General features: G+C 37.7%; 2 protein-coding genes across 5 annotated transcripts in view; one reads left to right on the top strand and one right to left on the bottom strand.

Annotated features, from left to right (window-relative positions):
* The first annotated feature begins 3,205 nt into the window (after positions 1–3,205).
* FAM13A (family with sequence similarity 13 member A) overlaps positions 3,206–25,972 on the top strand; it is a 340,455-nt gene continuing 317,688 nt past the window's right edge. For 3 of the 4 annotated variants that reach the window (XR_009503212.1, XR_009503211.1, XM_059922405.1), the window contains exon 1: positions 3,207–3,340. Coding sequence is in view for 2 of the 4 variants with exons in the window: in XM_059922405.1 (XP_059778388.1) it covers positions 3,314–3,340 (27 nt within the window). In the remaining 2 variants the exon portion in view is untranslated. Of the gene's footprint in view, positions 3,341–25,972 lie in introns of all 4 variants that reach the window. The other variant, XM_059922406.1, reaches the window with a different exon arrangement.
* The window catches only part of HERC3 (HECT and RLD domain containing E3 ubiquitin protein ligase 3), a 513,145-nt gene continuing 495,457 nt past the window's right edge, over positions 8,285–25,972 (bottom strand). The window contains exon 12 of the mRNA XM_059922404.1: positions 8,285–8,295. The gene's annotated coding sequence lies outside the window, so the exon portion shown is untranslated. The remainder of the gene's footprint in view (positions 8,296–25,972) is intronic.

Raw genomic sequence — 25,972 nt, 5'->3', positions numbered from 1 at the left:
ATATAGGACCTTCAAATATAGTAGTAGCTTTTTGGGAGATTTATTTCATCCCCACATAAAAGTTTACTTGGTCTAGGCTTGTCGGACGCTGTACTCCTCAAGGTCATTCAGAGGTCTAGGTTCCTTCCATCTAGTTACTCCGTCATCCTCTGGGACACTGTTCCTCTTCTGCATGGTTGAAGCTGGGTTTCCGGTGCATCCTCATTCCGGCTTGTGATGAAGGGCACGGAGAGTAAATGTGGAGCAAGGGATTTCCTATTAAGCACATGACACAGAATACTATTGCACATATATTATCAGTACACATTCTGTAATGCAAATCTGGTCACATGGCCCTGTCTACCTGTGTGAAAGGTTGGGAAATGTAGTCTCCAGCTGGATAACCGTGGGCTCAGCCAACTAAGGGGGAGAAAGAGCTCAAATGTTATCAGAAAGAGAGATTACATACAGGAGAGTGTTAACAGTCTGGGCCACAGTAGTTATATGAAAATAAAACATCATCTTTTTACTATATTTTGAATAATTCCAGATAGATATATGGTCAAACCATATGATAAGCATCGAAAGTTGTTAGCATAGCCCCTGGCAAATGGTAATAAAAATAAATGCCTTTTATGGATTATATCATTTGATCTTTACAATGACCCTATAAAAGAGACTGCAACTGACTGCATTTGGTAAATGGACAAAGAAAATGGATCAAAGACAGTTCACAGAACAGAAAATACCAATGACTAATAAGGATTTTCATATCTTTAATGTTATAATAAAAAAGAAGTGTAAGTTTTAAGATGAGAAATCATTTTCGCTAACTGACGTAGGAAATGTTTTACAAAATATTCCGACTTGGGTAGGGTGGGTTGTAGAATATAAACTGCCAAAGCCAGTGTATGTCAGGAGCCTTAGCACATGTTCATATTCTGTGATCCAGAAATTTCACTTTCAGGAGTCTTTACTAGGAAAAAAAATTAAAATGAGGACAAAGCATTACTTAAAATCATACATACATAAAATCGGAAACCATGTAAATGTCTAAAAATGGGAGAATGACTAAATGGTTATATACACAGAATGTAGTACTACACATGATTAAAATTGTTTATAATGCTAACAATATGGGATCCGGCCTCTGATGCAATGTTAAGTGAAAAAAATTAGGATTTAAAATGATCAGAAATTAGATTTAAATTATGTTTTTTATTTATTTATTTATTTTTTTAAAGGTAGATTCCTATTTTTTTTTTTAAATTTTATTTATTTATTTATTTACTTATGGCTGTGTTGGGTCTTTGTTTCTGTGCGAGGGCTTTCTCTAGTTGTGGCAAGCAGGGGCCACTCTTCATCGCGGTGCGCGGGCCTCTCACTGTCGCGGCCTCTCTTGTTGCGGAGCACAGGCTCCAGACGCGCAGGCTCAGTAGTTGTGGCTCACGGGCCCAGTTGCTCCGCGGCATGTGGGATCCTCCCAGACCAGGGCTCGAACCCGTGTCCCCTGCACTGGCAGGCAGACTCTCAACCGCTGCGCCACCAGGGAAGCCCAAATTATGTTTTTTAAAAAGCATAGAAAAGATCCTGGAAGTAGATATGTTAAATGTTTCTGGGTGACCTCTGTTATTCTTTTACCACATCTTGGCTTCTTTATTAGCGTCTCTACATTTACTAATCCAAAAAAAAAGTTTACTTACTTATTCCTTCCTCTCCCCATTGGATGATCCCGGAATGAAGGTACATACATTGTCAGTAAGGTGTATAGCATAGCACCTGGCCCAGTGTGTAGGTAACACATATTGATTGGGTGATGTTGGATGATGGGCCTCGAGGTGACCTAATCTTTTTATTTTTCACCATGGACAAGCAATATTTATATAATTAGAAAAAGACAAATTTAAGTATTAGAAACAGTTTATTTTATGATTTTCCTTAGTAATCAGCCTAGTTTTCTAATGGGTGAACGAGAAGCAGAAGTGATAAAATCTAGATTAAGGTGGAAGTAGAAAAAATTTCCTTTTTGCAATAGAGAAGATTCTGTCCATTATCCCATGTCCATTCCCTTGTATGGCCTTGGGATTGTGTTATTCTGTCTCTTGGAAGTAGAGTCTGTGCAGTGTTATGTGTGCATGTATAGAAATAAAACATACTCTGTCACGTTCTGTGGCTTGCTTGATACGATCTGCTATCTTGGCTCTGCTGCAGGTAGCATTGGTTGGCTATAGTTACACAAAGAATACTAGATTTGAAGAAAAGTATTGAAATGCGAGATGATTTCGTTTTTCCCTTTTCCTCCCACCTCCTCCCCTTAAGATACAACATTATTAATATGTTTTGTGATTGGGGGCAATTTAAGTCTTTTAAAGTTGGGTCAAGTGAAACTTCCCACGTACTATTCGTCAGCATTCTCTTAAAGGTGCCAGTAAAAAAGATTTGACAGAAAAGTGGTATTAAAAAAATAGGATAGTTTCCTTCTGGCTTGAATGAAATGGATATTTTAGCTATCCGTTTAAATGTTTGGAAATTGTTAAATCAGATTTTCTAATGACACAGCATATGGAGTAGAAAATTCTTGAAAGGTCAGCTAGAGGCTAATTTTCCAGACAGTAAATCACATACGTAGAATTATGGCTGTCTGGAAACATGTTTTATGTTTATCACCAGTGTAGGTAAGATAATTTGAAAATAATTAGAAGCATTAAGTAACAGCTACACAAAATAGAGCATGTCATTTAGAACAGTGCTGATAGAATAAAGGTGGAAGGAAGAAAATTCTGATGGAATGTAACTGATTTTTAGGGGGGGGGCAACAGAAGTGAAAACTGCCTCAGAAAAAGTGAGAGGTATGCCTGCAGATTTAAACCTGAGTGTAAATACGTGAATTTTTCTTGGCGATGAGTAGCCACGGGAAGCAAGCATGTTTTCGCTTTCTGCACTTAGTTAAGTCCTGTTAACGAACACCGCCAGGTGATGGGCATTTTCTGAACGGAAGAAGCCTGTGTGTGGCATCTAGCAAGTCAGGTTTAAGGAGAAGATGTCAGCGACTTAAGACCCAGGTCACGTGGCTCCGCCTGCTCGCCAGTCCTAGACGCTCTGGATCGGATTTCAACTCCAGGCGGTCCTCCCAGCCATGTGAGTTCAGCCAAAATCAGAAGCAAAACCACACTTCCGAAAATGCTGGGAGCCGCTCTCCGCTCACCGTGGGGCCTCTGGATCTGGAGCTGTGTTTCACATCGGAGCACATCGACCGAATGGAATTCTAGTGTTTTGCTGTCATTTTGATGTTTTCATCCAGTCTTCATCAGATCTACTGGGTACTTCCTGCGAGATGGGCGCTGGAGCTCTCACCATCTGTGTGAGTACAGGCCGCCTCTGTCTCCGTGGGCTCTGCCGGGGCCCAGGAGGGGCCTCCGCCCTCCGACTTCTGGGGAGATGTCTGAGTGCCTCTGTTTTTCCTTCCTAGGAGGTGGCCGGAGATTTGTTAACTTAAATTCCTGTCTATTCAGATGGACATGAAGCAGTATTTGGGGTGGCATTCCGTATTTTTGTCCACTTTCCTTTTCCAAAAAAAAGGTGAAGGAAGATGCGTGCCGAGTTTATTCAGTTGAGTGAACTTGGTACACTGTAGATCACGCTTGAGCGTTTTAGGCTTTCTTGTTCTGAAAGAGTTAAATATGAGCTAAATTGTAGTTATTGGAAATATCTTGTGCCTAGATTGAGAACAAATTAAAAGAATTAAAATAACCATTAATTTATTTGCTTCCGAGAATATATATAGCATTTTTCTATTTCATATTCTTGTTTTCATTTAGTAATTTCTAGAATTTTTATTTCAGCGTGGTTGCTAAAAGTAATGGTGAAAGAGCTAAGTGGATAAATGAGTGTGAATCCTTCTGGAAACTTCTGGTTATAATACAGTGGCAGCAATAAATAACACTGATATAAAATCCATGGGGAAATGTGTATATTTCTAGGGCTGAAATTCATGAATTTCAAAAGCAGTTCTGTTGGTGCTTACATGTAATCTTTTGCAATAACCGAATATATCTTCAATTATATAACTTACAGGATACTGTAATTAAAGTTTTTATCTCAATATACAGAAAATGCATAAAGAAATCTCAAGTTGGTATTGTATTCCAAGGGGCATTTTTTTTTTGTCCCTGGAGGTACTAAATGAAAAATATCTTATTCTGTATTATTAACTGCTCCCTAGTGTTTCATCACATTGAGATCAGATAATTTTTATTAAGTTTCAGAATGAGCTGTATTTTGTTGTAGCTATGATGGCATCCTAAAATATCTAGAAATATCTGGGTAATTTTTGACACATAGGCCCTGAATGGCCACCAGATGGCGCATTAGCCCCACAGGTTGAATCTTCTTAGTAAAACTACAGGGTGATTGACTCCCTCGTTTTCAGCTCAGAACATCTCAGCATCTTGTGTGCCAGTCTTCCCGACTCTTGTCTCTTTTCTGTTCAGCCCCGATGCTTGGGTGCTTGTAGCATCCAGGTGTGCAGCTGGTGATCTTTTTATCACTCCAAAGAGTTTCCTTCAAAATCTGATTTTTCTATGTGGAAATACTGGGTTTTTATTTTACTTCAGACACAGGTGTGCATTCTTCCAGCTTTATAAAAGAAATACTTTAGAGCTGGAAATGTGTAAAGCATCAGATTGATCTACTTGTCCTGAGATTTGCAGACATCTGATTGATTGGATCTTTACTACTTGCCCTTGGCCTTCATATATTGATCTCTACCTTGACTAAAAAGCAGACTAACCCATGTATGAAATTCCATATTTTTCCTTAATTTATATCCAAAGCATGTACAAAATTTCATTTAATGTTGACATAAAAATCATACCATTTAAGAGATTATTCACTCCAGTGAATGAGTACTTCTCAATCATTCTTACCCTTCGACTTCAGCTTGGCCTTTGATTGTGCTGTGTCTCAGTTTTACTATAGGAGGAAACACATTTTTAGGAATCGTGGCATAGTATTTCTGGAAAAAGAGCTATCGAAGAACAAAACACTTTATGTTTGTGGCAGAAAAGTGAGAACTAAGTCACACATAAATGAATGCATATGGGCTCATATGCTTTTTTTAGTTTGGGACTTTTCTACTTAGACATGTATGTAGTAACTGCTCAGTATCCTGCTACTGAAGATAGTCATTCTGCAGACAAAATAATCGAGTACCAGATGTTTGTAGAGTGTGTGTATGGGTGTGTGTGTTTATGGATTCTTGAAGTGGGACAGACAGGTTTAAAGATTTTCATTTCCTACTTCCATTGACTTACCAACTTTCTCTTCCTCATTCCTTTTGTTTTTTCTCTGTCCCAAATTTCTAGTGCTGTTAGTAGAACTGTAATGGACTCACGAATTTACTTACTTTACAAAGAAGAGGTAGGTTCTTTACTGTAACATACCTATTTTTCTTCAGTACATCACCCCCAGGCGGAACAGAAAACTTATACTTGCCAACTGATGTTATCTTAGTCTCTTCTCGTGATGACTCAAGCTTTCTCAGGTGAATCCTGAGTCTTTCAGATTCCCTGCCCCTCCAGCTGTTCTGTCCAAGGTGGCGTGTGGTCATTTTGAGGAGAGGTGGGCTGAGAATGGGGAGTTTGCATATTCCAGTGGATGAAGAAAGGGGAGCCTAGAGTGCTTACGTGTAGGTTCTTATAGTAGGTTCTTATACTATAAGAACATACTCTGAATGTTCTGCTGTGTGAGTGAGTTCAGGTAGCAAGTCTGTGGCTGGTAAATTTGTGGGTCAGTTCTCTTGGTATTGTCAGGACCCAGCGGGCCACCTGTCCTGACTTAGCCCCAACTCTTGCTGGTGCTGGCAACAATTCCAGGGGTATCCCAGGCTTTTGTAGCCTTTGTCCCTAACTTGGGCACCTCCTGGCCTTACCCTCTGGTGCCATCAGCTTACCTTACACATACCTCATAGTGTAGGCAGGTCACAGTACAGAAAGGCTCACAGACCAAATCAAGATACTCTAGTCGCAGATTTATTGAATCAGCCTAAAACACAGCATGAAGCAAGGGGGAAAACATAGGGGTAGGTTTACCTACTTAGAAGGGGTTTAAGTGGGACTAAAGGACCACACTCCCTGAATCCTGTGTTACGTAATATTCATCCTTCCTTTCTTTCTTGCCTTCTCGGCAATCAGCCTTCCCTGATCATGGTGCATTTCTGAAGACCAGTATTGAGTGTGAGCTGGCCCAGCAGATGGAGTGTATCTGGAGCCAACAGAGCTTGCTCTATCATCAGGGGCAAGTGTGCCTAGGTATAATTGTAACTTGCTAAGACACTGCTGAACAGCTATGGATTTTTATGCGCATATCTCAGGCAGAGAGCACATGGGGCCAGAATGGGTACAATCAATGGGCAACCCATTAAAGACATGAATATTTAGTGTCTCATAAATGTTGGGTGCTTAATTTGGTTCTTCCATCTCTTCTTAATTATCTTTCATCTCTTCTTAATTATCTATGTTGAATATATCTACCAAGCTATCCTATATCCTTACATGTTGTCAATACTACGTTGTGTCTGTTCTGCTTATTGTTTCTCTTGTTATCAATTTAACTGAACCAAACTTTCTTTAATACAACAAACAGTATGTAAGGTCAAATTTCAAGGCCATCACAATTATCCTCTTTGTAGTTTCTAGTTTGATTTTTGGTACCAGCTTCCTCCCACAAAGGCTGCATTTAGGTTTCTTAAATGTCATGATGAATTTCTTAATTTTTTTAAACCCGTTTTTTATTGGGGTTTTAGAAAAACATGGGCCTTGTTTGGAGCTTGGAGTACCTGAGCTTAAATGCTGGTTATGTTATTTACTACACTCTGATCTTAGACATTATTGAGCAGTGTGCTGTCTTGATAGTAGATTTTAGGGAGTATTTGACCATCTGTTCAAATTTTTGCCATAATTTGTCTATCCACCTTCTAGTAGGCAATAGTTTCGACAGAAGGGGTCCTATCTTATTTGCATTACTTGCTTCTTGCTCAGAGCTAGGCAGTAGTAGTTGTTCAATAAATGTTTGCACAGAACAGATCAGTCATGCCCTAGGTTTTGCAGTTTCACCTGCTTGTATTTTATTTTTAAAAGGATTTTTGAAGACCCTCAAGAATCTAAAGGTATGTCTGCAAAGGCATTCTATCTTTTTGATGGTGCTTTTCGTGAAAATGGCACAATTTTCCATTTAGCAAAAATTAGCAGGATAATTATAAATATTTTGTACTTTTAATCATTTGAGTTTCCACCCGAATAGCACAGGAATTCTTACTATAAAATTGCATATAGTCAAAAGACTGCACATCCATTCCATCTCAGATGATGTTTAGTCTGCTCAGTGCATAGCTTTCCCTCAGGTGGGCATGTAATCTGCATGGATCAAGGTAATTAACGCTGGATGTCCCAACAGACAAATCCTGAAATCTCAGTAGCTCAGGGAGACAAAAATTAATTTGTAGATTACTCAGAGTCTGATGCAGGTTATCAGAATCTCTCTTCCATCTGGTGGCTCTGGTATCCAGGCTTCCTCCATTCTGTGATCTATTTGCTAGTTTAACATATTACCGTGTATCCCCTAGGTTACATCAGGGAAAGAAAGAAATGGAGGAGGCACACATGCTCTTATCTGCCTCATTCTGGAAGTGACTCACTTCTCTTCTCATAGTTCATTGCTTTGAACTAGTCACGTGTTCCCACCTAAATGCAAAGGTAGCAGGGGAAATGTGTAAACAAACACTGTCTCTGGCCATAACCTAACTTGCTCAAATCAAACAAAGAGAAGGACATATGGTCCATGGTTACGGTAGCAGTCTGTCTCCCACTCCCCTACTGAATGTAAACAAGGAATTCAATACCCCAGATGCTGCTGGCAGGCATCTAATCTATGGATCGAGAGGGAAGGCAGCCTAAAGATCTGCCTTTAGTTAATTGATCAATGAATGGCAAAGTAGTGGTGACATTGACGAGCCATTGCATCTACCAACTTAGTCTTCCATTCCCCTGAACTCCTTTGTATTATTATAATGTGTTAATAAATGTCCTTTATTATTTTAGCTAGTTTGAGCTGAAATTTCAATTACTTGCAGTCCAAGACATCTTAACCGATATACCGCATCACGCAATGGCTTAAAGTTCTGTGGTTTGGGGAAGCTTGTCATGCATTAGAATGAGGCAGGATTTGAAGGCAGGAGGCATGGCTTTGAGTCTTGGGTCAGCCAGTTCCTGGCTCTGTGACCTTGGGCAAGATGTTTAACCTCTCACTTCCTCATCAATCAAATGGGGACAATAGCAGCCTAAATTGTTTGAGATTGTTGTGAGAATCAAATCAAACACTAATGTGAAAATACACTGTAAACTGTAAAGCATCATAAAATACTACCTTTGTTATATGGCTCGCTACTTGCCTTAAGGTGGTTTCCTTAATACTATAATTATCTGTTTTAAATAAAAAAAGGAACTCTATAATCTGAATGGAATGTTTATATTATTGGATTTAGACCAAATTTTAAACAGGATTAAACATTTCATTTTGCCTTGTTTTCTTTTACAGTAAACCAATGATGAGGTATTAGAAGACTAGATTCATAGTCAAAGGCATGTCTATCTTCTTCACATGTGAATTGTGTTGCAAGAAGAATTTTCATCTTTGCCATAGAGAATTCAAAAATCAAACAGAAAATCGTCCATAACACAGTAATAGATGAGTGTTTAGATGCTGAGTTGGGGGTAAAGTCACTTGTATTTAGGTTACTTATTCTAGGGTTCATTAGTTTGAAGCACGGTTGGTTGTGTGGATGGGTTTAGTGTTAATTCCTGTACAGAAGATTTTGAGGAAATTTTAGTGACAGTGCTGGAACCTGCAAACTAGCATGAAGTAGCATAGAAAGTGAAAGAATGAGGCAACTGAGTAGGGAAGACCATGCTAAAATGAGAAGTTAGATTAATTCTGATCCATATCTTAAAGCTGACTTAGGGAAACTAAATTTCAAAGACACAGAAGAAGCTTGCGTCCAGTAGTTTGTGAAACAGAGACCATAAGAAAGCATATCTGAGCTGTTCTCTGTAACCGTGAAATAGCAATGGTTTATGGAGAGATACTGCAGCAAGTCATAGCATAATTAAGTTTATATGTTATATAATTATATAAATAACAGGCAGTTTGGAGATTTTTTAAAATTTATCATTCAAAATGAGTGGTTTATGGGAAAATAATCTATATGATATTATTTTATGACAGCTCTGAATTATTATAGCTACTCCTTTAAGACTAAGTTTGGAGAATTTAGCATATCAGATAGTAAAATGACAGGAATTAAAACAGTTTAATAATGGCTAGCTACTTGAAGGAAAATAATTGCTGGATTTCTTCCTAACTCTTTAAAACTAGAGATGGATCAAAGATGTAAATATCAAAGTAAAATCATAAAAATACTAGAAGAACACGTGTGAAGTTAAAAATTAATTTTGGATCAAGGAATGTGTTTCAAAGGAGACCCAAGCCGCAGACCCTAAAGAAAAAGATGGGTAAAGTTTTCTGACAACCAAAATGTCTGCACAACCACAAGTATCATAAACAAATTAAAATGCCAAAAGAAAACTAGGACAGATATTTACAACACACATGACTAAAACAAGATTAATTTTTTTTTAATATACAAAAAAATTCCTATAAATCAGTAGGAAAAACTACCCAATTAAAATTAGGCAAAGCTTACGAATAGGAGGTTCACACACAAATAAGAAACGTAAGTGCTAATACACAAAATTGCTCAATCTCATCCATAGTTAAATTTTGGCAAAATTTAAAATTTTATAATTTTCAGGACGATAGAATGGGAAATAGGCATTCTCACGTGCTATCAATTAAGCTGTAAACCACGAAGCATTTTTGTAGGGCAACGTGGTAATGCGTATCAAAATTTATAATTTATATAGTAACAAGTAAAATGAAAATTTATTTTGCTTTCATATATAAGTCTGGTGTCAAGAGACTACTCATTTAACTTTTGGAATTAGCGTAAAAAAAGTATGATTTATAAACTTGTTGATCTAGCAATCTCACCTCTAGGAATTTATCTTCCAGGTATCTGTACAATTACATAGAAATGTTTGCAAGAATGCTTATTGCTGAAATATTTGTAATATCAAGAACTGTAAATAACCTAAACATTAGTAAATAAGATTGGTTAAGTCAATTATAGTGTCTTTATAATGTAATATTAACAGGTATATGTGCTAATATGGAAAGACCTCCGAAATAGGTAAAGTAGCAAAAGCAAGTGTAAGTATACAAATAGTTACATTTGCCTTTTTCAAAAGAGTATGCATATATATACTTAATTGTGCATACAAAATTTCTGCAAGAAAATATAAGAACTGTTGGAGCTGGGATAAGAAGACTTTTCAGTTTAAACTCCTGTATGTTGTTTGGGTCTTGATCAAGTGCATGTGTTACTTTTATTACATTTAAATTATTAAAAATAAAAGCTGCTCAAAGAGCAGGGAATGGTAGCTCTGTCTGGAAGAAACAGATTGGTTTATAATCATAAAGGCAATGAATGTTAACTTTGAATGTGTACAGTACTTCTTTTACAGATATATATTGAAATATATAACTTACTTGAAAAATTGTCTAATATATGAAAGGAAGTGTACTTTCCCTGTAAATTTCATAAAGCAGACCTAGAGCTGGGTAGAAGGTAATGATGCAGCGTCAAACCAGTAGAAAGAAGCATCTAAAGATTCTGGTGTCTAAAAATTGAGCTGGTTGCCTTATGAGGTGGTCAGTGCCCCATCACTAGAAGTAAGAAAAGGAAAGCTGAGTGGTCATGGGTCGACTAGTCGTAGGCGTTCCATGAAGGAATTAGAGTTAATGAGGTGAGATACCCCAGAAGTGTTCTAGGATTCTGTGAGCCATTGCGTATGTCCCAGAATTTGTAGTTCTCAGCCAATTATACGTTTTCGTCAGGCTGTTGGGAATTTAACATAAACACGCCCCTACCCCCATCCTCTCTTCATTAGGGCCTCCTTTATATGAGTGATGGGGTGATTAGCCTAAGCTGAAAGCAAGATTCCATGATCTTAAGAATACAAAACTAGGTCCCTGGGGATGGGGTGAGGGTAACTAACGTTTGAATTAGTCTCATTAGCTGTAAAAACAGATTTTCTAAATGAAGGAATTAGAGAATATTACTACAGGCTTGCTAAGTTTTTACTCCATTTCACTGTATGAAAAATGTATGTCACTTAAAATTATACAGTGGAACTCAGTCAAATAGTGTTCATTCTAGGAAAAGCGTAGAGAGTAGAAAAGGTATGCTGGAAGTAAAACAGTTCAAAGAGAATTTTGATATAAAATTGTCCTATCAATTAATTTACTTTTGGTCTTAATTTCCAGCAATTCTTTTAATACTGGAGAAACTAGTTTTAGTCAAACTGTAAGTAAATGATCTCTTGTAGAAATGTTTATTTCTGTGGTTTACGCTCTAAGTAAATCACGTCAGCCTGCAAGTACTTACGTGCAGCATTAGTTTTAAGCACATTTGGCTTTTCTGAAGCTATACATTTTAGAATCTTTTAACACTCTAGTTCTTCTTACTGTATTAGGTCATTGACCTTAAATGAGTCTTTCTAACTTTTTAAAAAACGTCCTTCTGTTTCTGACTTCACATTTTGCTAAACTTGTTGAGAACCAATGGCAAGTATAGCCTTTCCAAGAGTGTTTTTCACATTTGATGACAACCTCTCTTCCATTTAAATCCTCCTTGACTCTATTAAGACTGCCGGCAGTGATGAACAGCAGGTTCAACATTAGTGGCATGAAGAGCTTGTACCCCTTTTCCCAAAATAACCAAAGGATTCTAAGCACACAGATGTTTCTGTGCTTCCAGGTTTTTATACATTGGTATAGCAGCAGTCACTTGATAGTGAACCACCCCAGAATTTACCTATTTCATCTAGAATTATTGAAGCTGGATAAAGTGTGCAGTTATAATGAAGAATGTGGAATGTTTCTAAAAGCAAATTAATATTCAGTGTATTCTTTCTACTGACAGTCTAGCAGGAAATTACCAAGCACTAGTTGACTTTCTGTTTTTTTAAACCGATCTTTGAGGTGTAATTTATATACCATAAAATACTCATTGAAAATGTACAATATAATTTTTAGTAAATTTACCAATTGTGCAAACGGCACTACAGTGTAGTTCTAGAACATTCTGTCACTTCAGTAAGATCCCTTGTGCCCATTTACAGTTACTTCCCACTTGCACCACCAACCCCAACCATAGACAACCACTAATTTACTTTATATTTCTATACATTTGCCTTTTTTTGGACTTCTGATATAAATGGACCCATACAATATATGTTCTATGGCGACTGGCTTCTTTACTAGCATAATATTTTTGAGGTTCATCAAAAATATGTATCAGTTTTCATTCCTTTTTATTATAATAGAATAACATTCTTTTATATACTATATCACATTTTGTTTATCCATTCACTAGTTGATGGACATTTGGTTGGTTTTCAGTTTTGACTATTGTGAATAATGCTACTATGAACATTCATATCCAAGTCTTTGTGTGAACTTGTATTTTCATTTCTCTTAGGTAGGTACGTAGGAGTGGAATTGCTGGATCATAGGGTAAATTTATGTTTAACATTTTTAAAAACTGCCAAACTGTTGTCCAAAATGATTGCACCACTTTACATCCCCATTATCAGTGTATGAGAGTTCCAGGTTCTCCATATCCTTGCCAGCAGATGGTCTTGTCAGGCTTTTTTTTTCTTTTACTGTAGCCCATGTAGTGAAATTGTAGTGCTCTCTCAGTTTCTGAAAGACTAATGATGTTGGGCTTATTTTCATATGCATATTATCCATTTGTATATCATCTTTGGTTAAATGTTCATATCTTTTGCCCATTTCTTTATTGAGTTGTTTGTTCTTATTGAGTTGTAGGGGTTCTTTTTATATACTCTGGATATAAGTTCATTTTCAGATACACGAACCACTGGGTGTGGGGTTTTGTCCTGTCTTCTAAATCAGTTCAGCCAAAACCCAAGCTGCTGGTCTTCAGGGCTCTACCAGCCCAGCCTGGGGGGCGGAGGGGTTGGAAGCAGGCCCAGGCAGAGTGCCACAAACTCACGCTATTCTTAACTAAATTTCATGAGTTTTTCATCAATAAGTGTTTCTCAATGTTTGTTGCCTTCAGTCAGTTTCTAAAGCTCTGAAACGGTCATTTTGACAATTTTGTCCAGTCTCTGTAGTGTTTTTTAAGGAGAGGATTTGCAGACCTTTTATTCTACCGTCACTGGAAGTCAGCAGTAGGTCCTGAGTTCCTTTATATAGAGAATATAGCTTTTTATAATAACCTTTTAATTTTTCTTGGTATAATAGTGATATATGTCTAACATATAAAATTATGAAATACAAATAAGAGGAGAAAATAAGAATCATCTAAGATTCCATAACCCAGAAACATGTACTATATTTGCTTATGTCCTATAGTTCTTTCTATGAGCATATAAAGTTATAAAAAGAGATTATACTTGACCTTGATTTCATAGCATTCTTTTTTTTCCCCAATTAACAGTATATTGTGACTCTCTTGAGTTCCCATTTGCATAAGGCACGAGTCTTGCACACTGTTACCTCCCCTTCTCCCCTGTTTGGAGACCTGGCTAGAGGGAGGATGGCCTAGAGGGAGGGTGAATACAGCGTCTCTTGGGTGTTGCCAAATTGCCCTCCAGATACGAACCGCTTTACATTCCACCTCTTTTCTTCTTACCAACATTTTCTTTTAAGGAAAATTTCCATGAGTAGAAAGGACGACAAATGGTATCACATTATTGTTTTTGCCTATCTTTGATTACTAGGAACTTCACCACCTTCTGCGAAAATCTATTCCATCTTTAGAAGTGACCATTATTTCTTGTTTATATATCTTAAAATCTGTCTCCAGATAAATACCATTCACTTTCTGGTTTTGTCCTCTGAATCACATGGCAGCTTTTCTAAAATCTGGAAATGTTTTAACCCAAGTCTTCTCTTTTGAGTGTAATTGTTCCAGGTTCTTCATTCCGTCCTTGCATAACACGGTTATACTTTAAAATTTTTACTTTATTTTATTTTTGCTTAATTTTCTTAAATTAAAATTTTGAATTTCCTTTTAAAATGTCTTTGCCAGTCCTTTCATCAGAGTCTCCTCAGTCATCTATTAATTGGTTAAAATTTGTGCGCTGGTAGTTCTCTCAAGGAAGATTCATGTGTACAGTGTTCTCTTAGCCTATTATTCAAACTGTAGCTTTTATAGTTGGAGGACAGATTGATTGGTTATTCAGTTTGGCTCATGTTTTCTTAACTGTCTTGTAAGCCTTATTCCATTGTCTTCCTATGTTAAATACTGCAGTCAGTAAATTTGAGGCCACTCGTGTTTTCTTTCCTCATTATGACATACTTTTTGCCTGGCTGCCCAAAGGATTATTTCTTTATTATTAGTCTAATAATTTCCTTAGAATGTATCTTTGCGTAGACTGTTCTGGGTATGTTGTGCCATTTCAATCTGTAGATTCAAGGCTTCTATTTAAAGAAAGTTTTTGTGAATTACATCTTTACATATTCTACTTCACTGAATATTCTACTCCAAGGTATTATTTGGTTTTCTTCTTTGGGGACTTCAATAACACATATATTGGAGCTCACTTAACTGCTTTCTGTAGCTGTCAACTCCTTGTGATTTTTAAAAATGTTTGATTGTGTCTACTTTTCTCATTTATGTCTTCCATGTCCCTTACTGGGCTGTCCATGGTTTCTGTTCTCCTTTGGGCTCATCAGAATTTAGTCTTCACTTCTGAAAATTTTCTGTCTTTTCCTTTCCTTCCACTGCTGATTTCTGCCAGTCTCCATTTCACTTTCTCCTTTTGACTGATTATCTCTTCCCTGTATTTCTGTATTTCTGCTTTGTGGTATCCTTTCATCATTGTGATCGATTCATTAACTTTTAAAAAAGTTGTGGTAAAATATATGTAACATAAAATTTACCATTTTAACTGTTTTTAGGCTTACAATTTAGTGGCATTTGTACATTCACAGTATTGTGTGGCCATTACCATTATCCATTTCCAGAACTTTTTCCTCATCTCCAACTCTGTACCCATTAAAAAATAACTCCCCATTCCCCCCTCCCCCCAGCCCCTGGAACCACTGTTCTGCCTTCTGTCTCTATGAATTTGCCTATTCTAGGTATCTCATATAAATAGAATCATACAATTTTGGGTTTTTTTGTGTATCTGGCTTATTTTACTTTGCATAATATTTTCAAGGTTCATCTATGTCATTTCAGGTTATGAGAATTTCATTCCTTTATGAGAATGAATAGTATTATGTTGTATATATATATCACATTTTGTTTATTCATCTGTTGATGGGCACCTGGGTTGTTTCTACTTTTTGACTACTGTGAATAAAGCTGCTATGAACATTGGTGTACAGATACCTTTTTTAGTTCCTGATTTTAGGGTACATACTCAGAAGTGTAATTGATGAATCATATGGTAATTCTATTTTTAAACTTTTTGAGGAACTACCTGTTTGCCATAGTGCTGTATCATTTTACATCATCACCAGCAATGCATAAGGGTTCCAATTTTTCCACATCCTATCCAGCACTTTCTGATTTTTTTTTGATAATAACTATCTTAATGGGTGTGAAGTGTATCTAATTGTGGTTCTGATTTGCATATCCTTAATGACTAGTGAAATTGAGTATCTTTTTGTGTGCTTATTAGCCATTCATATATCTTCTTTGGAGAAGTGTCTATTCATTTTTGGAATGGGTTTTGTTGTTGTAGTTATCGAGTCGTAGGAGTTCTTAGACATATTCTGGATATTAAACCTATATCAGATATATGACTTGCAGATACTTTCTCCTATTCTGTGGATTGTCTTTTCACTCTGTTGATAATCTCTTTTGATGCACAAAAGTTTTTCATTTTAAAGAAATACAGTTTATCTTTGTCATTGTGGCATGTGCTTTTGGTATCATTTCCTTCTTAACTTTTGTTAGTTATTTTTGTTAGGTTAAGTTACAGTTTTCATTTGTTTCTTGGCAGCATTTTTCTAACGAGTTATTTCAAGAAAGTCGTGGTGCTCTTTTATACTTTAAAAAAAATACTGTCTCTGTCTAGTTGCTGGCTGTGTTCCTTTTTTCTTACTCACATTTCAGTGAGATGGCTTTTTGTGGTATCAGTATCAAGAGGTTCCTGTGAGGTATAGTGATGAGAGGCCAAAGTAGCTTTTCAAGTTTTACAGCCCTGGAACTCCCTGCTCTGTTGCTACCAAAGGACTATTCTCTTAAGTGTGGCCCTTCTGTTTGCCCATCTCTCCTTCTCTCAGAAGCTCACCCGGGTCAGGAACGCTCTACTGCCTTTTCTTCAAAAACTTGCCCTCCCAGGTCATGAACTCACTATTAGGTGGTGGATTTTTCTGGTGCTTCCCTGATATCTGCCTCTTGGGGTCCCTTGTAGGTACTTTTTGTACCTTCTTTCTCTTCTTCCTCTAAGCAGTTGAGCCCTGTTCAGCTCCCTGTCAAAGTGTGCTCTATCTTTAAAGTAATAAATATTTGTAGGAGATTTTAAAGAACATCCACTGCTGGGCTCCTGCTGATGCTCTCCGGACTCCTCATAGTGCTGGTGTGATGTCTGCCTTAAGTGTCCTGCCCCACCTTTATGTTTAGCAACAATAATACACAAATTGGAGTTCATAGCTTTTCTGTCTTCTGTTATCTTCTTAATCTGTATGGTTTCAAAAAGAAAGGTGATAAAATTCACAAGATTTTTATTGGATTTGTTTTTAATACTTTCTTTAACATTTCAATAATACCAGGTAACATAAGGGCTCTTTAATAAATGTTTTCTAATCTAAGTGGTGGAAATTAGTTGAACTTATATGTGAGGTATTCAGCGATCTGAGATATTTTAAGAATGTGTTTATTTGGATAGAGAAATCGGTTCTGCTTTTACATCTTAATTAAACCTAACTTTTCTATGCATGTCTAAAGATCCTTAGATCGTAACTTTTCAGATCATAGACCTCTGAGAATATGTTTTCTCAGAGTGAATCAGCTATACATATACATATATCCCCATATCTCCTCCCTCTTGAGTCTCCCTCCCACCCTCCCCATCCCACCCCTCTAGGTGGTCACAAAGCACCGAGCTGATCTCCCTGTGATATGAAATTGCTTCCCACTAGCTATCTATTTTACATTTGGTAGTGTATATATGTCCATGCCACTCTCTCACTTTGTCCCAGCTTACCCTTCCCCCTCCCCATGTCCTCAAGTCCATTCTCTACATCTGCGTCTTTATTACTGTCCTGCCCCTAGGCTCCTCAGAACCATTTTTTTTAAGATTCCATATGTATGTGCTAGCATACGGTATTTGTTTTTCTCTTTCTGACTTACTTCATTCTGTATGACAGACTCTAGGTCCATCCACCTCACTACAGATAACTCAGTTTTGTTCCTTTTTATGGCTGAGTAATATTCCATTGTACATATGTGCCACATCTTCTTTATCCATTCATCTATCGATGCACACTAAGGTTGCTTCCACGTCCTGGCTATTGTAAATAGAGCTGCAATCGGCATTGTGGTACGTTTCATGTACTTTTAAGGACTCATGATCCTTGGATTTCAGGTTAAGAAACATTGTTTAGATCTACAATGCACATTGATAATATATGCTCTAAAGCATAACTAGTAAGGATAACTAAGAAGAAATCCAGAAAATTCTTTGGGCTTTTATAATTAATGAGCTAGCTTTGGAAAAATTGATTTATAGAAAGTTTCTGATTTTCTTGACTTAACAATACATTTAGTAAATACTTGTTGATGTTCTAACAGAGCATTATTTGAAACTGATTTTTTTTCATTTCATGTAAAAGAAATCCATAGATAGGTATTCCAGGTGGATTCTGTGATGTCATCATGATGCAAGTCCCTTTTTTTTTTTTTTTTTTCCTATTTTACTGTCCTTAGAGCTTAGCTTCTAGCTTCTGGGTTGCTGCATAGTCACAAGATGGCTATCAGGCATTGCAGGTGTGATCTAAGCAGAAAACAGGGGTATAGGAAAAAGACTGAGTTGGCCTCCCTTTTAAGGAGTCTTTCTGGTGGTCCTGTTAACAACTTCTGTTTATATCTCATTGGCCAAACTTAGATATGTGATCATCCATATCTACAAGGATATACTGCTGCAGAGAAGATGGGGTATATTTTAACTGGGCAATTTGCTCCCCACCCTCTCCAACAAAATCAGAGTTCTGTCAAGAGAGAAGAGAGAAATTACCCATCAACAGGCAACTGTAAGCTCTGTCACAGTGTCCTTTTAAAGAATTGGTTACCACAGAGAGATTCTTATTCAGTGTTTTTCAGTATTGACTGTCTTCTGGTTGTAAAATAGATGCTTTTACATATCTTCTACATTATCTTATTAAACTCTCATAACACTTTAAAGTAGGTAGTGTTATTGTAGCTCAGCAGATGAGGACCCAGTGTTGTTGTAGATGAAAACTTGTGTAAGGTCAGCAGGCTGAACGTGAGGGGGAATCTGGCTGCAGTATTGTCCTCGGGGTGATACGTAAGCTTGACTTAGCTCTTGTGGCTGGACAGAGAGCATGAGTCATCCTTCTTTAGGGGTGCATTTGCCCCCCTCCTAAGCTCACACTCGACCAGAGAGGCTGACATTCCCAGGGAAAATACCCGGTGGCAAAACCGTGGTTTAAACCCAGGTACCCTAATTTCCGACAGAGTGCTTTCCCGGTGATGCAACCCTATCCAAGCTAATAGGATTGTCCACGTCTCTGTGTAAGAATATCCCCACAATTGTTATTGTTAATTTTTAAATTGCCATTTGAAGAGAACATATTCCTTTCCCTCCTAATTCTGCTGTCAAAAAATGGTATTACTCTTTCTTAGGCATGGAATCTCTTTGAGAGGTCTCTATTTTTTCCCCAATTTTTTATATTATTACTTTATTAAAGTGTAGTTAATTTACAATATTGCATTAGATTCAGATGTATAGCATAATGATTCAGTTTTCTTTTTGCAGATTATATTCCGTTATAGGTTATTACAAGATATTGAATATAATTCCCTATGCTATACAGTAAATCCCTGTTCCTTATCTATATTAAGTATAGTGATTGTATCTGTTAATCCCATACTCCTAATTTGTTCCCCCCCATGCTCCCTGTCTCCTTTGGTAACCATAAGTTTGTTCTCTATGTCTGAGTCTGTTTCTCTTTTGTAAATAAGTTCACTTGTATCATTTTTAAGATTCCATTTATAAATGTTATCACATAATATTTGTATTTCTCTGTCTGACTTCTTAGTATGTTAATCTTTAGGTCCATCCATGTTGCTGCAAATGACAATATTTCATTCTTTCTATAGCTGAGTAATATTCCATGCTGTATATATATACCACATCTTTATCTATTCATCTGCTGATGGACAATTAGGTTGCTTCCATGTCTTGGCTATTGTAAATAGTGCTACTATGAACATTGGAGTGCACGTTATCTTTTCGAATTAGAGTTTTCATCTTTTCCGGATACATGCCCAGGAGTGGGATTGCTGGATCATATGGTAACTCTATTTTTAATTTTTTAAGAAACCTCCACACTGTTCTCCATAATGACTGCACCAATTTATTTTCGCACCAACAGTGTGGAAGGGTTTCCTTTTTTCCACACTCTCTCCAGCATTTATTATTTGTGGACTTTTTGATGATGGCCATTCTAACTGGTGTGAGGTGATACTTTATTGTAGGTTAGATGTGCATTTCTCTAATAATTAGCGATGTGGAACATCTTTTCATGTGCCTGTTGGCCATCTGTATGTCGTCTTTGGAGAAGTGTCTTTTTAGGTCTTCTGCCCATTTGATTGGATTGTTTTTTTGATATTGAGCTGTATGAGCTGTTTGTATATTTTGGAAATTAAGCCCTTGTTGTTATTGTTTACAGATATTTTCTCACATTCTGTGGGTTGTCTTTTTGTTTATGGTTTCCATGGCTGTGCAAAACCTTTTAAGTTTAGTAAGGTCACTCTTGTTTATTTTTGCTTTTGTTTCTTTTGCCTTGGGAAACTGATCTAAAAAAGTATTTCTGCGATTAATGTCAGAGAACATTTTGCCTATGTTCTCTTCTAGGAGTTTTATGGTGTCATGTCTTAAGTCTTTAAGCCATTTTGAATTGATTTTTGTGTATGGCATGAGGGAACATTCTAACTTCATTGATTTACATGCGGCTATCCAGCTTTTCCAACACCACTTGCTGAAGAGACTATCTTCTGATGTTTCACTGTTAGTGTAATGAAACACAACAGATTTCTGTATATTAATCTTATATCCTACTACCTTGCTGCATTATTAGTTTGAATAGTTTTTGTATGGAGACTTTAGGGTTCTCAATATAGAGTATCATGTCATCTGCAAATAGTGAGTTTTATCCCTTCCCTTAGAATTTGGATATCTTTAATTTCTTTTTCTTGTCTGATTGCTGTGGCTAAGATTTCAAATACTATGTTGAATGGAAATGGCAAGAGTAGGCATCCTTGTCTTGTTCATCAATTTTGTGGGAAGGCTTTCAGCTTTCCACCCTTGAGTATTAGGATTGGCTGTGGGTTTGTCATAAATGGCCTTTATTATGTTGAGATGTTCCCTCTGACAACTACTTGAATGAGAGTTTTTATCATGAATGGGTGTTGAAATTTGCCAAATGCTTTTCCTGTGTCTGTTGAGATGATCATGTGGGTTTTGTCTTTCCTTTTGTTAATGTGGTGTATCACCTTGATATGTGTATGTTGAACCATCCTTGTGACCCTGGTATGAATCCAACTTGATCATGATGTATGATCCTTTATTGTTGGATTCAGTTTGCTAATATTTTGTTGAGGATATTTTCATCTGTATTCATCAAAGATGCTGGCCTATAATTTTCTTTTTTTATAGTGACTTTGTCTGGCTTTGGTATCAGCGTGTTCATTTCTTCTTTTTTGTTTTACCTTTTGTGGTTTGGTGATTTTCTTTTGTAGTATGCTTGAGTTCCTTTCTTTTTGGTTTTTGTGAATCTCTTATATGTTTTTGACTTGTGGTTACCATGGAGTTCAAGCATGTTGACCCATAACTATATCTACTTGCTTTAAACTGATAGTCATACAGACTCAAACCCATTCTAAAAGATCTGTATTTTTATACTTTCCTGCCCCCTCATTTTGTGATTTTGATGTCCTATTTTACATTTTTATGCTTATACTTTTACTGTTTATTGTAGTTAAAATTGCTTTTACAATTTTTTAAATTGTCTTTTTATCTACATACTGGCTTTAGTGTTCTTCAATCCTTTGAAATATTTGCCTTTCCTATTGTGATTTTTCCTTTCCTATAGATTCTTGCTACTTTTCTATTTAAAGAAGACCTTTCATTATTCTCTTAGGGTTGGTTTAATATTGCTGAATTCTTTTAGTTTTTGCTTGTCAGAGAAATTCTTTCTCTCCTTCCATTCTAAGTGATAATCTTGCTAGGTAGAGTATCCTCGGTTGCAGGTTTTTCCCTTTCAGGATTTTGAATATATCATGCCACTCCCTTCTGGCCTGCAAAGTTTCTGCAGAGACGTAAGCTGATAGTCTTATGGGGATTCCCTTATAAATGACTTTGTTTTTTTTCTCTTTCTGCCTTTATTATTATTATTTTTTAACATCTTTATTGGGTATAATTGCTTTACAATGTTTTGTTAGTTTCTGCTGTATAACAAAGTGAATCAGCTATATGTATACCTGTATCCCCATATCCTCTCCCTCTTGTGTCTCCCTCCCACCCTCCCTATCCCACCTCTCTAGGTGGTCACAAAGCACCGAGCTGATCTCCCTGATCTCCAAGGATGCTGATCTCCAAGATGCTATGCATCTTGCTGCCTTTAGAATCCTCTCTTTATCTTTAACTTTTGTCATTTTAATAATGATATGTCTTGATGTGGGTCTGTTTGTGTTCATCTTGTTTGGAACCCTGTGTGCTTCCTTGTACCTGGATATCTGTTTCCTTCTTTAGGTTTAGGAAGTTTTCAGCCATTATTTCTTCAAATACATTTTCGATCCCCCTTTCTCTTTCTTCTCCTTCTGGAATCTCTATTACGTGTATGTTGGCGTGTTTTATATTATCCCATAGCTCTCGTTTGTTGCCTTCATTTTTTTTTTTTTCCATTCGTCTTTCTGTCTGCTGTTCTGATTGGGTGATTTCCATTATTCTGTCTTCCAGATCACATATTCATTTTTCTGCATTATTTAGTCTGCTCTTGATTGCATTTAGCTCGGTTTTTATCTCAGCAATTGAGTTGTCTAATTTTGATTGGCTCCTCTTTATAGTTTCGAGTTCCTTTTTTACAGTGATCTGCATTTCTATCCATAGCCTTATTAATTCCTTTAGCATTTTTACTACCTCCTTTTTGAACTCAGGCTCTGGTAGACTGCAGAGGTCTGTTTCACTGTCTTTCAGAGGATTTCTCTTGTTCTTTTAATTGGGAGTGGTTCCTATGCTTTTTCATTTTACTTATTTCTCTTACTCTCTGAACTTAGGAGAAACAGTTACCCACTGTGGTCTTGAAGGGCTGTTTTTATGTGGGAGTATCCCTGTGCAGACTGTGTGGGTCCAGTATTTTTGGTGCAAGGGCTGTTCTTGGGATGGATGCCTGCCGTGTCTTTCCTCAGAGTGTGCTGGCTGTTGTCGCCTTGATAGGGGTGTGTTTGGTGTTGTGGAGACCAGGGCCTGCACTGGATGTTGAGTGGGATCTCCTCTTTGCTCTGTGGTTGTCACAGACCTGTTGGGGGCAGACTGTGCTCCCCAGTTGTTGGAGTAGAAGCCCCCAGATCCGATGTTGAGCTGTAGTGTGAGGTGGGCGGGACTGGAGCACCCCCTCTGGGAAGGGAGCCTCTGCGTGTTCCTCCCCAGGAGCTGTCAGCCGGGACCTATGGCTCTGTGACGCCACCTGCCACCCGGTGTGCAGGCCCACAAAGAGCACTGCCCCTGACCGCCTCCGCTGTGGCAGCTCCGATAATCTGCTTGGATGTCAGTTCTACCTCCTGTGTATGCATGCTCCCAAAGCGTGAGCTCCCAAAGCCCACCAAAGCTGTGCCTGCTGTGAGAGCGCCCACAGTACGCTCAGGGGTCAGCCCCACCTCTGCGTGTGCACACCCTCAAATTCCGCTGCTGTGGAATTACACCGAATAACCTTTACAATAATTTCATCTAATGTCCAACACATTTAAATTTCCCTAGTTGTCTCAAAGAGACAGTTGGCTAGTTTTTTGTTTTGTTTTTTTCAGTCAGGAACCAATCAGTATTCATAGACTACATTTGAACTTTGTATAATTTCTTTAAAATCTGGAACCGATCTTTTCCTTATAATATTGATGTTTTGAAGAGTCCAGGCCAGTTGCCTGTTAGAACGTCCCCAATTCTGAATTTGTCTGTTTCCTTACAGTCTCTTTTAACTTGTTCTTTTAGCTCCTGTTTTACCTGTAACCTGTTAGATTTAGAGGCTAGATTAGCAGCAGCTTAAACACTTTTGGCAAGAATATAAATGATGTGTTCTGCATGTTGCATCACATCAGGAGCACGTAATGTCAGCTCTTCGTGATTAGTGGTGATAAATTTAATCTTTTGAGTTAAGCTGAGTACACCCAGATATCAATTGTAAAGGTAATTTTTTTTCCTTTGCAAATATCATGTGATCTTTGACACTGTGAAAATCCTGTTCTCAAACAACTTTTCACCTGATGTTTTAGCATCCACTGTCAATCTTTGACAAAATTATTTGTTAAATGATTTGTGGGAAAAAGGTGATTTTCTAATTCTGTTGTTCCTTCTGTATTTAGCTGCAGCACGTTCTGTAAAGCAGACTTTTACTTTGGTAACCCCATTCTTTCACTCTTCTTAGTATCACTGTTGATTCAGGGAATTTTATTTACATAATATTTTATAATCGTTTATAGTTATTATTCCTGGTGCTCCAACTGTCCCGAACTTGGCCAGTAGGAACCCATTTAAGCTGGCCCACATGTCTTTTTGACACGCCCCATTTGTCTTTGAGCATTTCCACGCCTTCTGGAACAAGCTGTCTCAGGCTCATCTTGTGCTTTCCTCGCACCCGTTTTACTCGGTGGTGGAGTGGCTTTCTATTCTACACGTTCCTGCCTAGATGTATCAGTGCTAGCCCCAGCTGCAAAGAGTTTTAAGGTGCACTATTCTGAATTTAACCAGTAGTATAACCTGATTGTCCTTCAAAGTACCTTAAATTCATGGTACTTAAATTTTTGGAGGATTGCCTTAAGGAAATACAAGCCGTTGAATTCAGTAATCTAAAATCGATTTTGTTTTAAGCTCTGTAAAGAAAGTGCTGCGTTTAGTTTTGTCCCCTTTGGGGGCTCATAGAACCACCAATATTAAAGGTTCTGGAAACACGATAGTCTGTCATGGTTAAGAGCTCATGCGTTAGAGCTAGAGCACCTGGGGGTTACATTCTAGCTATAAAACTTTCTTAGGCAAGTTTCTTTTTCTTTGTGCCTTAGTTTTTGTGTCCAAATGGGAATAGTTAAGAGTACCTACTAAAAAGTTAGTTTTGAAATTTAAAGATGTTAATTTTAAAGCACTTAACCACAGAGTCCGGCACAATAATCGGCACTTAATAAATGTTAGCTGTGGTAAAAACTCAAGGCTTCTGAAGCTCATCCTGTTTACTAGATTGATGAAAACCTTCTCTATACAGGTCCTAATATCAAATATTGTTGTCACTTCTGAGCATATCTAACTTTATTTTAAGGGGACCAAGAAGCTCAAATAATCCTATTTTCCTCAGCTACAAGAATAGGAATTTTGTTTTATCTTTAGCACGTGAACTGGACTTCCCAGCATATGCTTCTTGAGTATCACTACGTCCTTCGTGGAGGCAGCATTAAGCATGTGCCCTCTGGACTCAGATGGCCTGAGCGTGACTCCTGGCCGCACCATATCCTTGATGGGACCTGGAGCACATTCCTTAGCTGCTCTGTAACATGAGGGTCACAAAAGTATCTTCCTTCCTAGTGGCACTTTATCAGGATTTAAGGAGTGAAGCCATCTAAGGTATTCGGAAGTGTGACTGACATACTCTGTAAACGTTCCATAAAAGTTAGCTGTCATTATCATTCTGATTTTCTCATTATCTAAAACCCTGGTTTTCTGTTTGCTCTGATTAGTCTTTTATTTATTTATTTTTTTTTGGAGTACTTTTATCAGTTGGTGGTGTGTGTGTGTGTGTGTACAGAACAGAAATGGGTTCTGGCTAACTTAAGCCCAAAGAAACTTTACTGGAAAGTTACAGAGTGGCCCACCATGTAGAAGGAACAGCGGAAGGACCGGTGTCAGAAAGGGGCAGCTAAAGGCCCACAGCAGGTCCAGTGATGCAGGTGGCAAGAGGTGCATCATGGTTAGTGATGCAGGTGGCAAGAGGTGCATCATGGTTAGTTAATCTAACCAGCTTGTGAGAGCACTGCAGCTGGAATAAATTAGCTCCATCCATTTTTCTCAAGCTTCAGTGACAGTCCGCTCAAGCTTCAGTGGCCTGCAGGACGAAGGGTCTGATTGCCCTGCAAGGGCACCAGAGCCCAGCTCTTGCTAAAGGCAGGGCAGCGGTTGTAAGTGGCAGCCTCATCAAGGATGTTCACAGTGAGGGTGCGGTCATTCCCCCAAAGGCAGTCAGGATTTGTCACTAGAAAAAAGGGGAAGTGAAGACCAAGTGGTCCCCACATCAACAAATATGCACTACTGTCCTGGTGCATGCATTTTGTGAGCTATCTGAACTATTTTCTATCGCAAATAAATATAGAAAAGCAAGGTCCCAGCATGCAATTATAAAA

The sequence above is a fragment of the Balaenoptera ricei genome, chromosome 5, assembly GCF_028023285.1.
Source record: "Balaenoptera ricei isolate mBalRic1 chromosome 5, mBalRic1.hap2, whole genome shotgun sequence".
NCBI lineage: Eukaryota > Metazoa > Chordata > Mammalia > Artiodactyla > Balaenopteridae > Balaenoptera > Balaenoptera ricei.
This window is presented reverse-complemented; position numbering and strand designations above follow the sequence as displayed.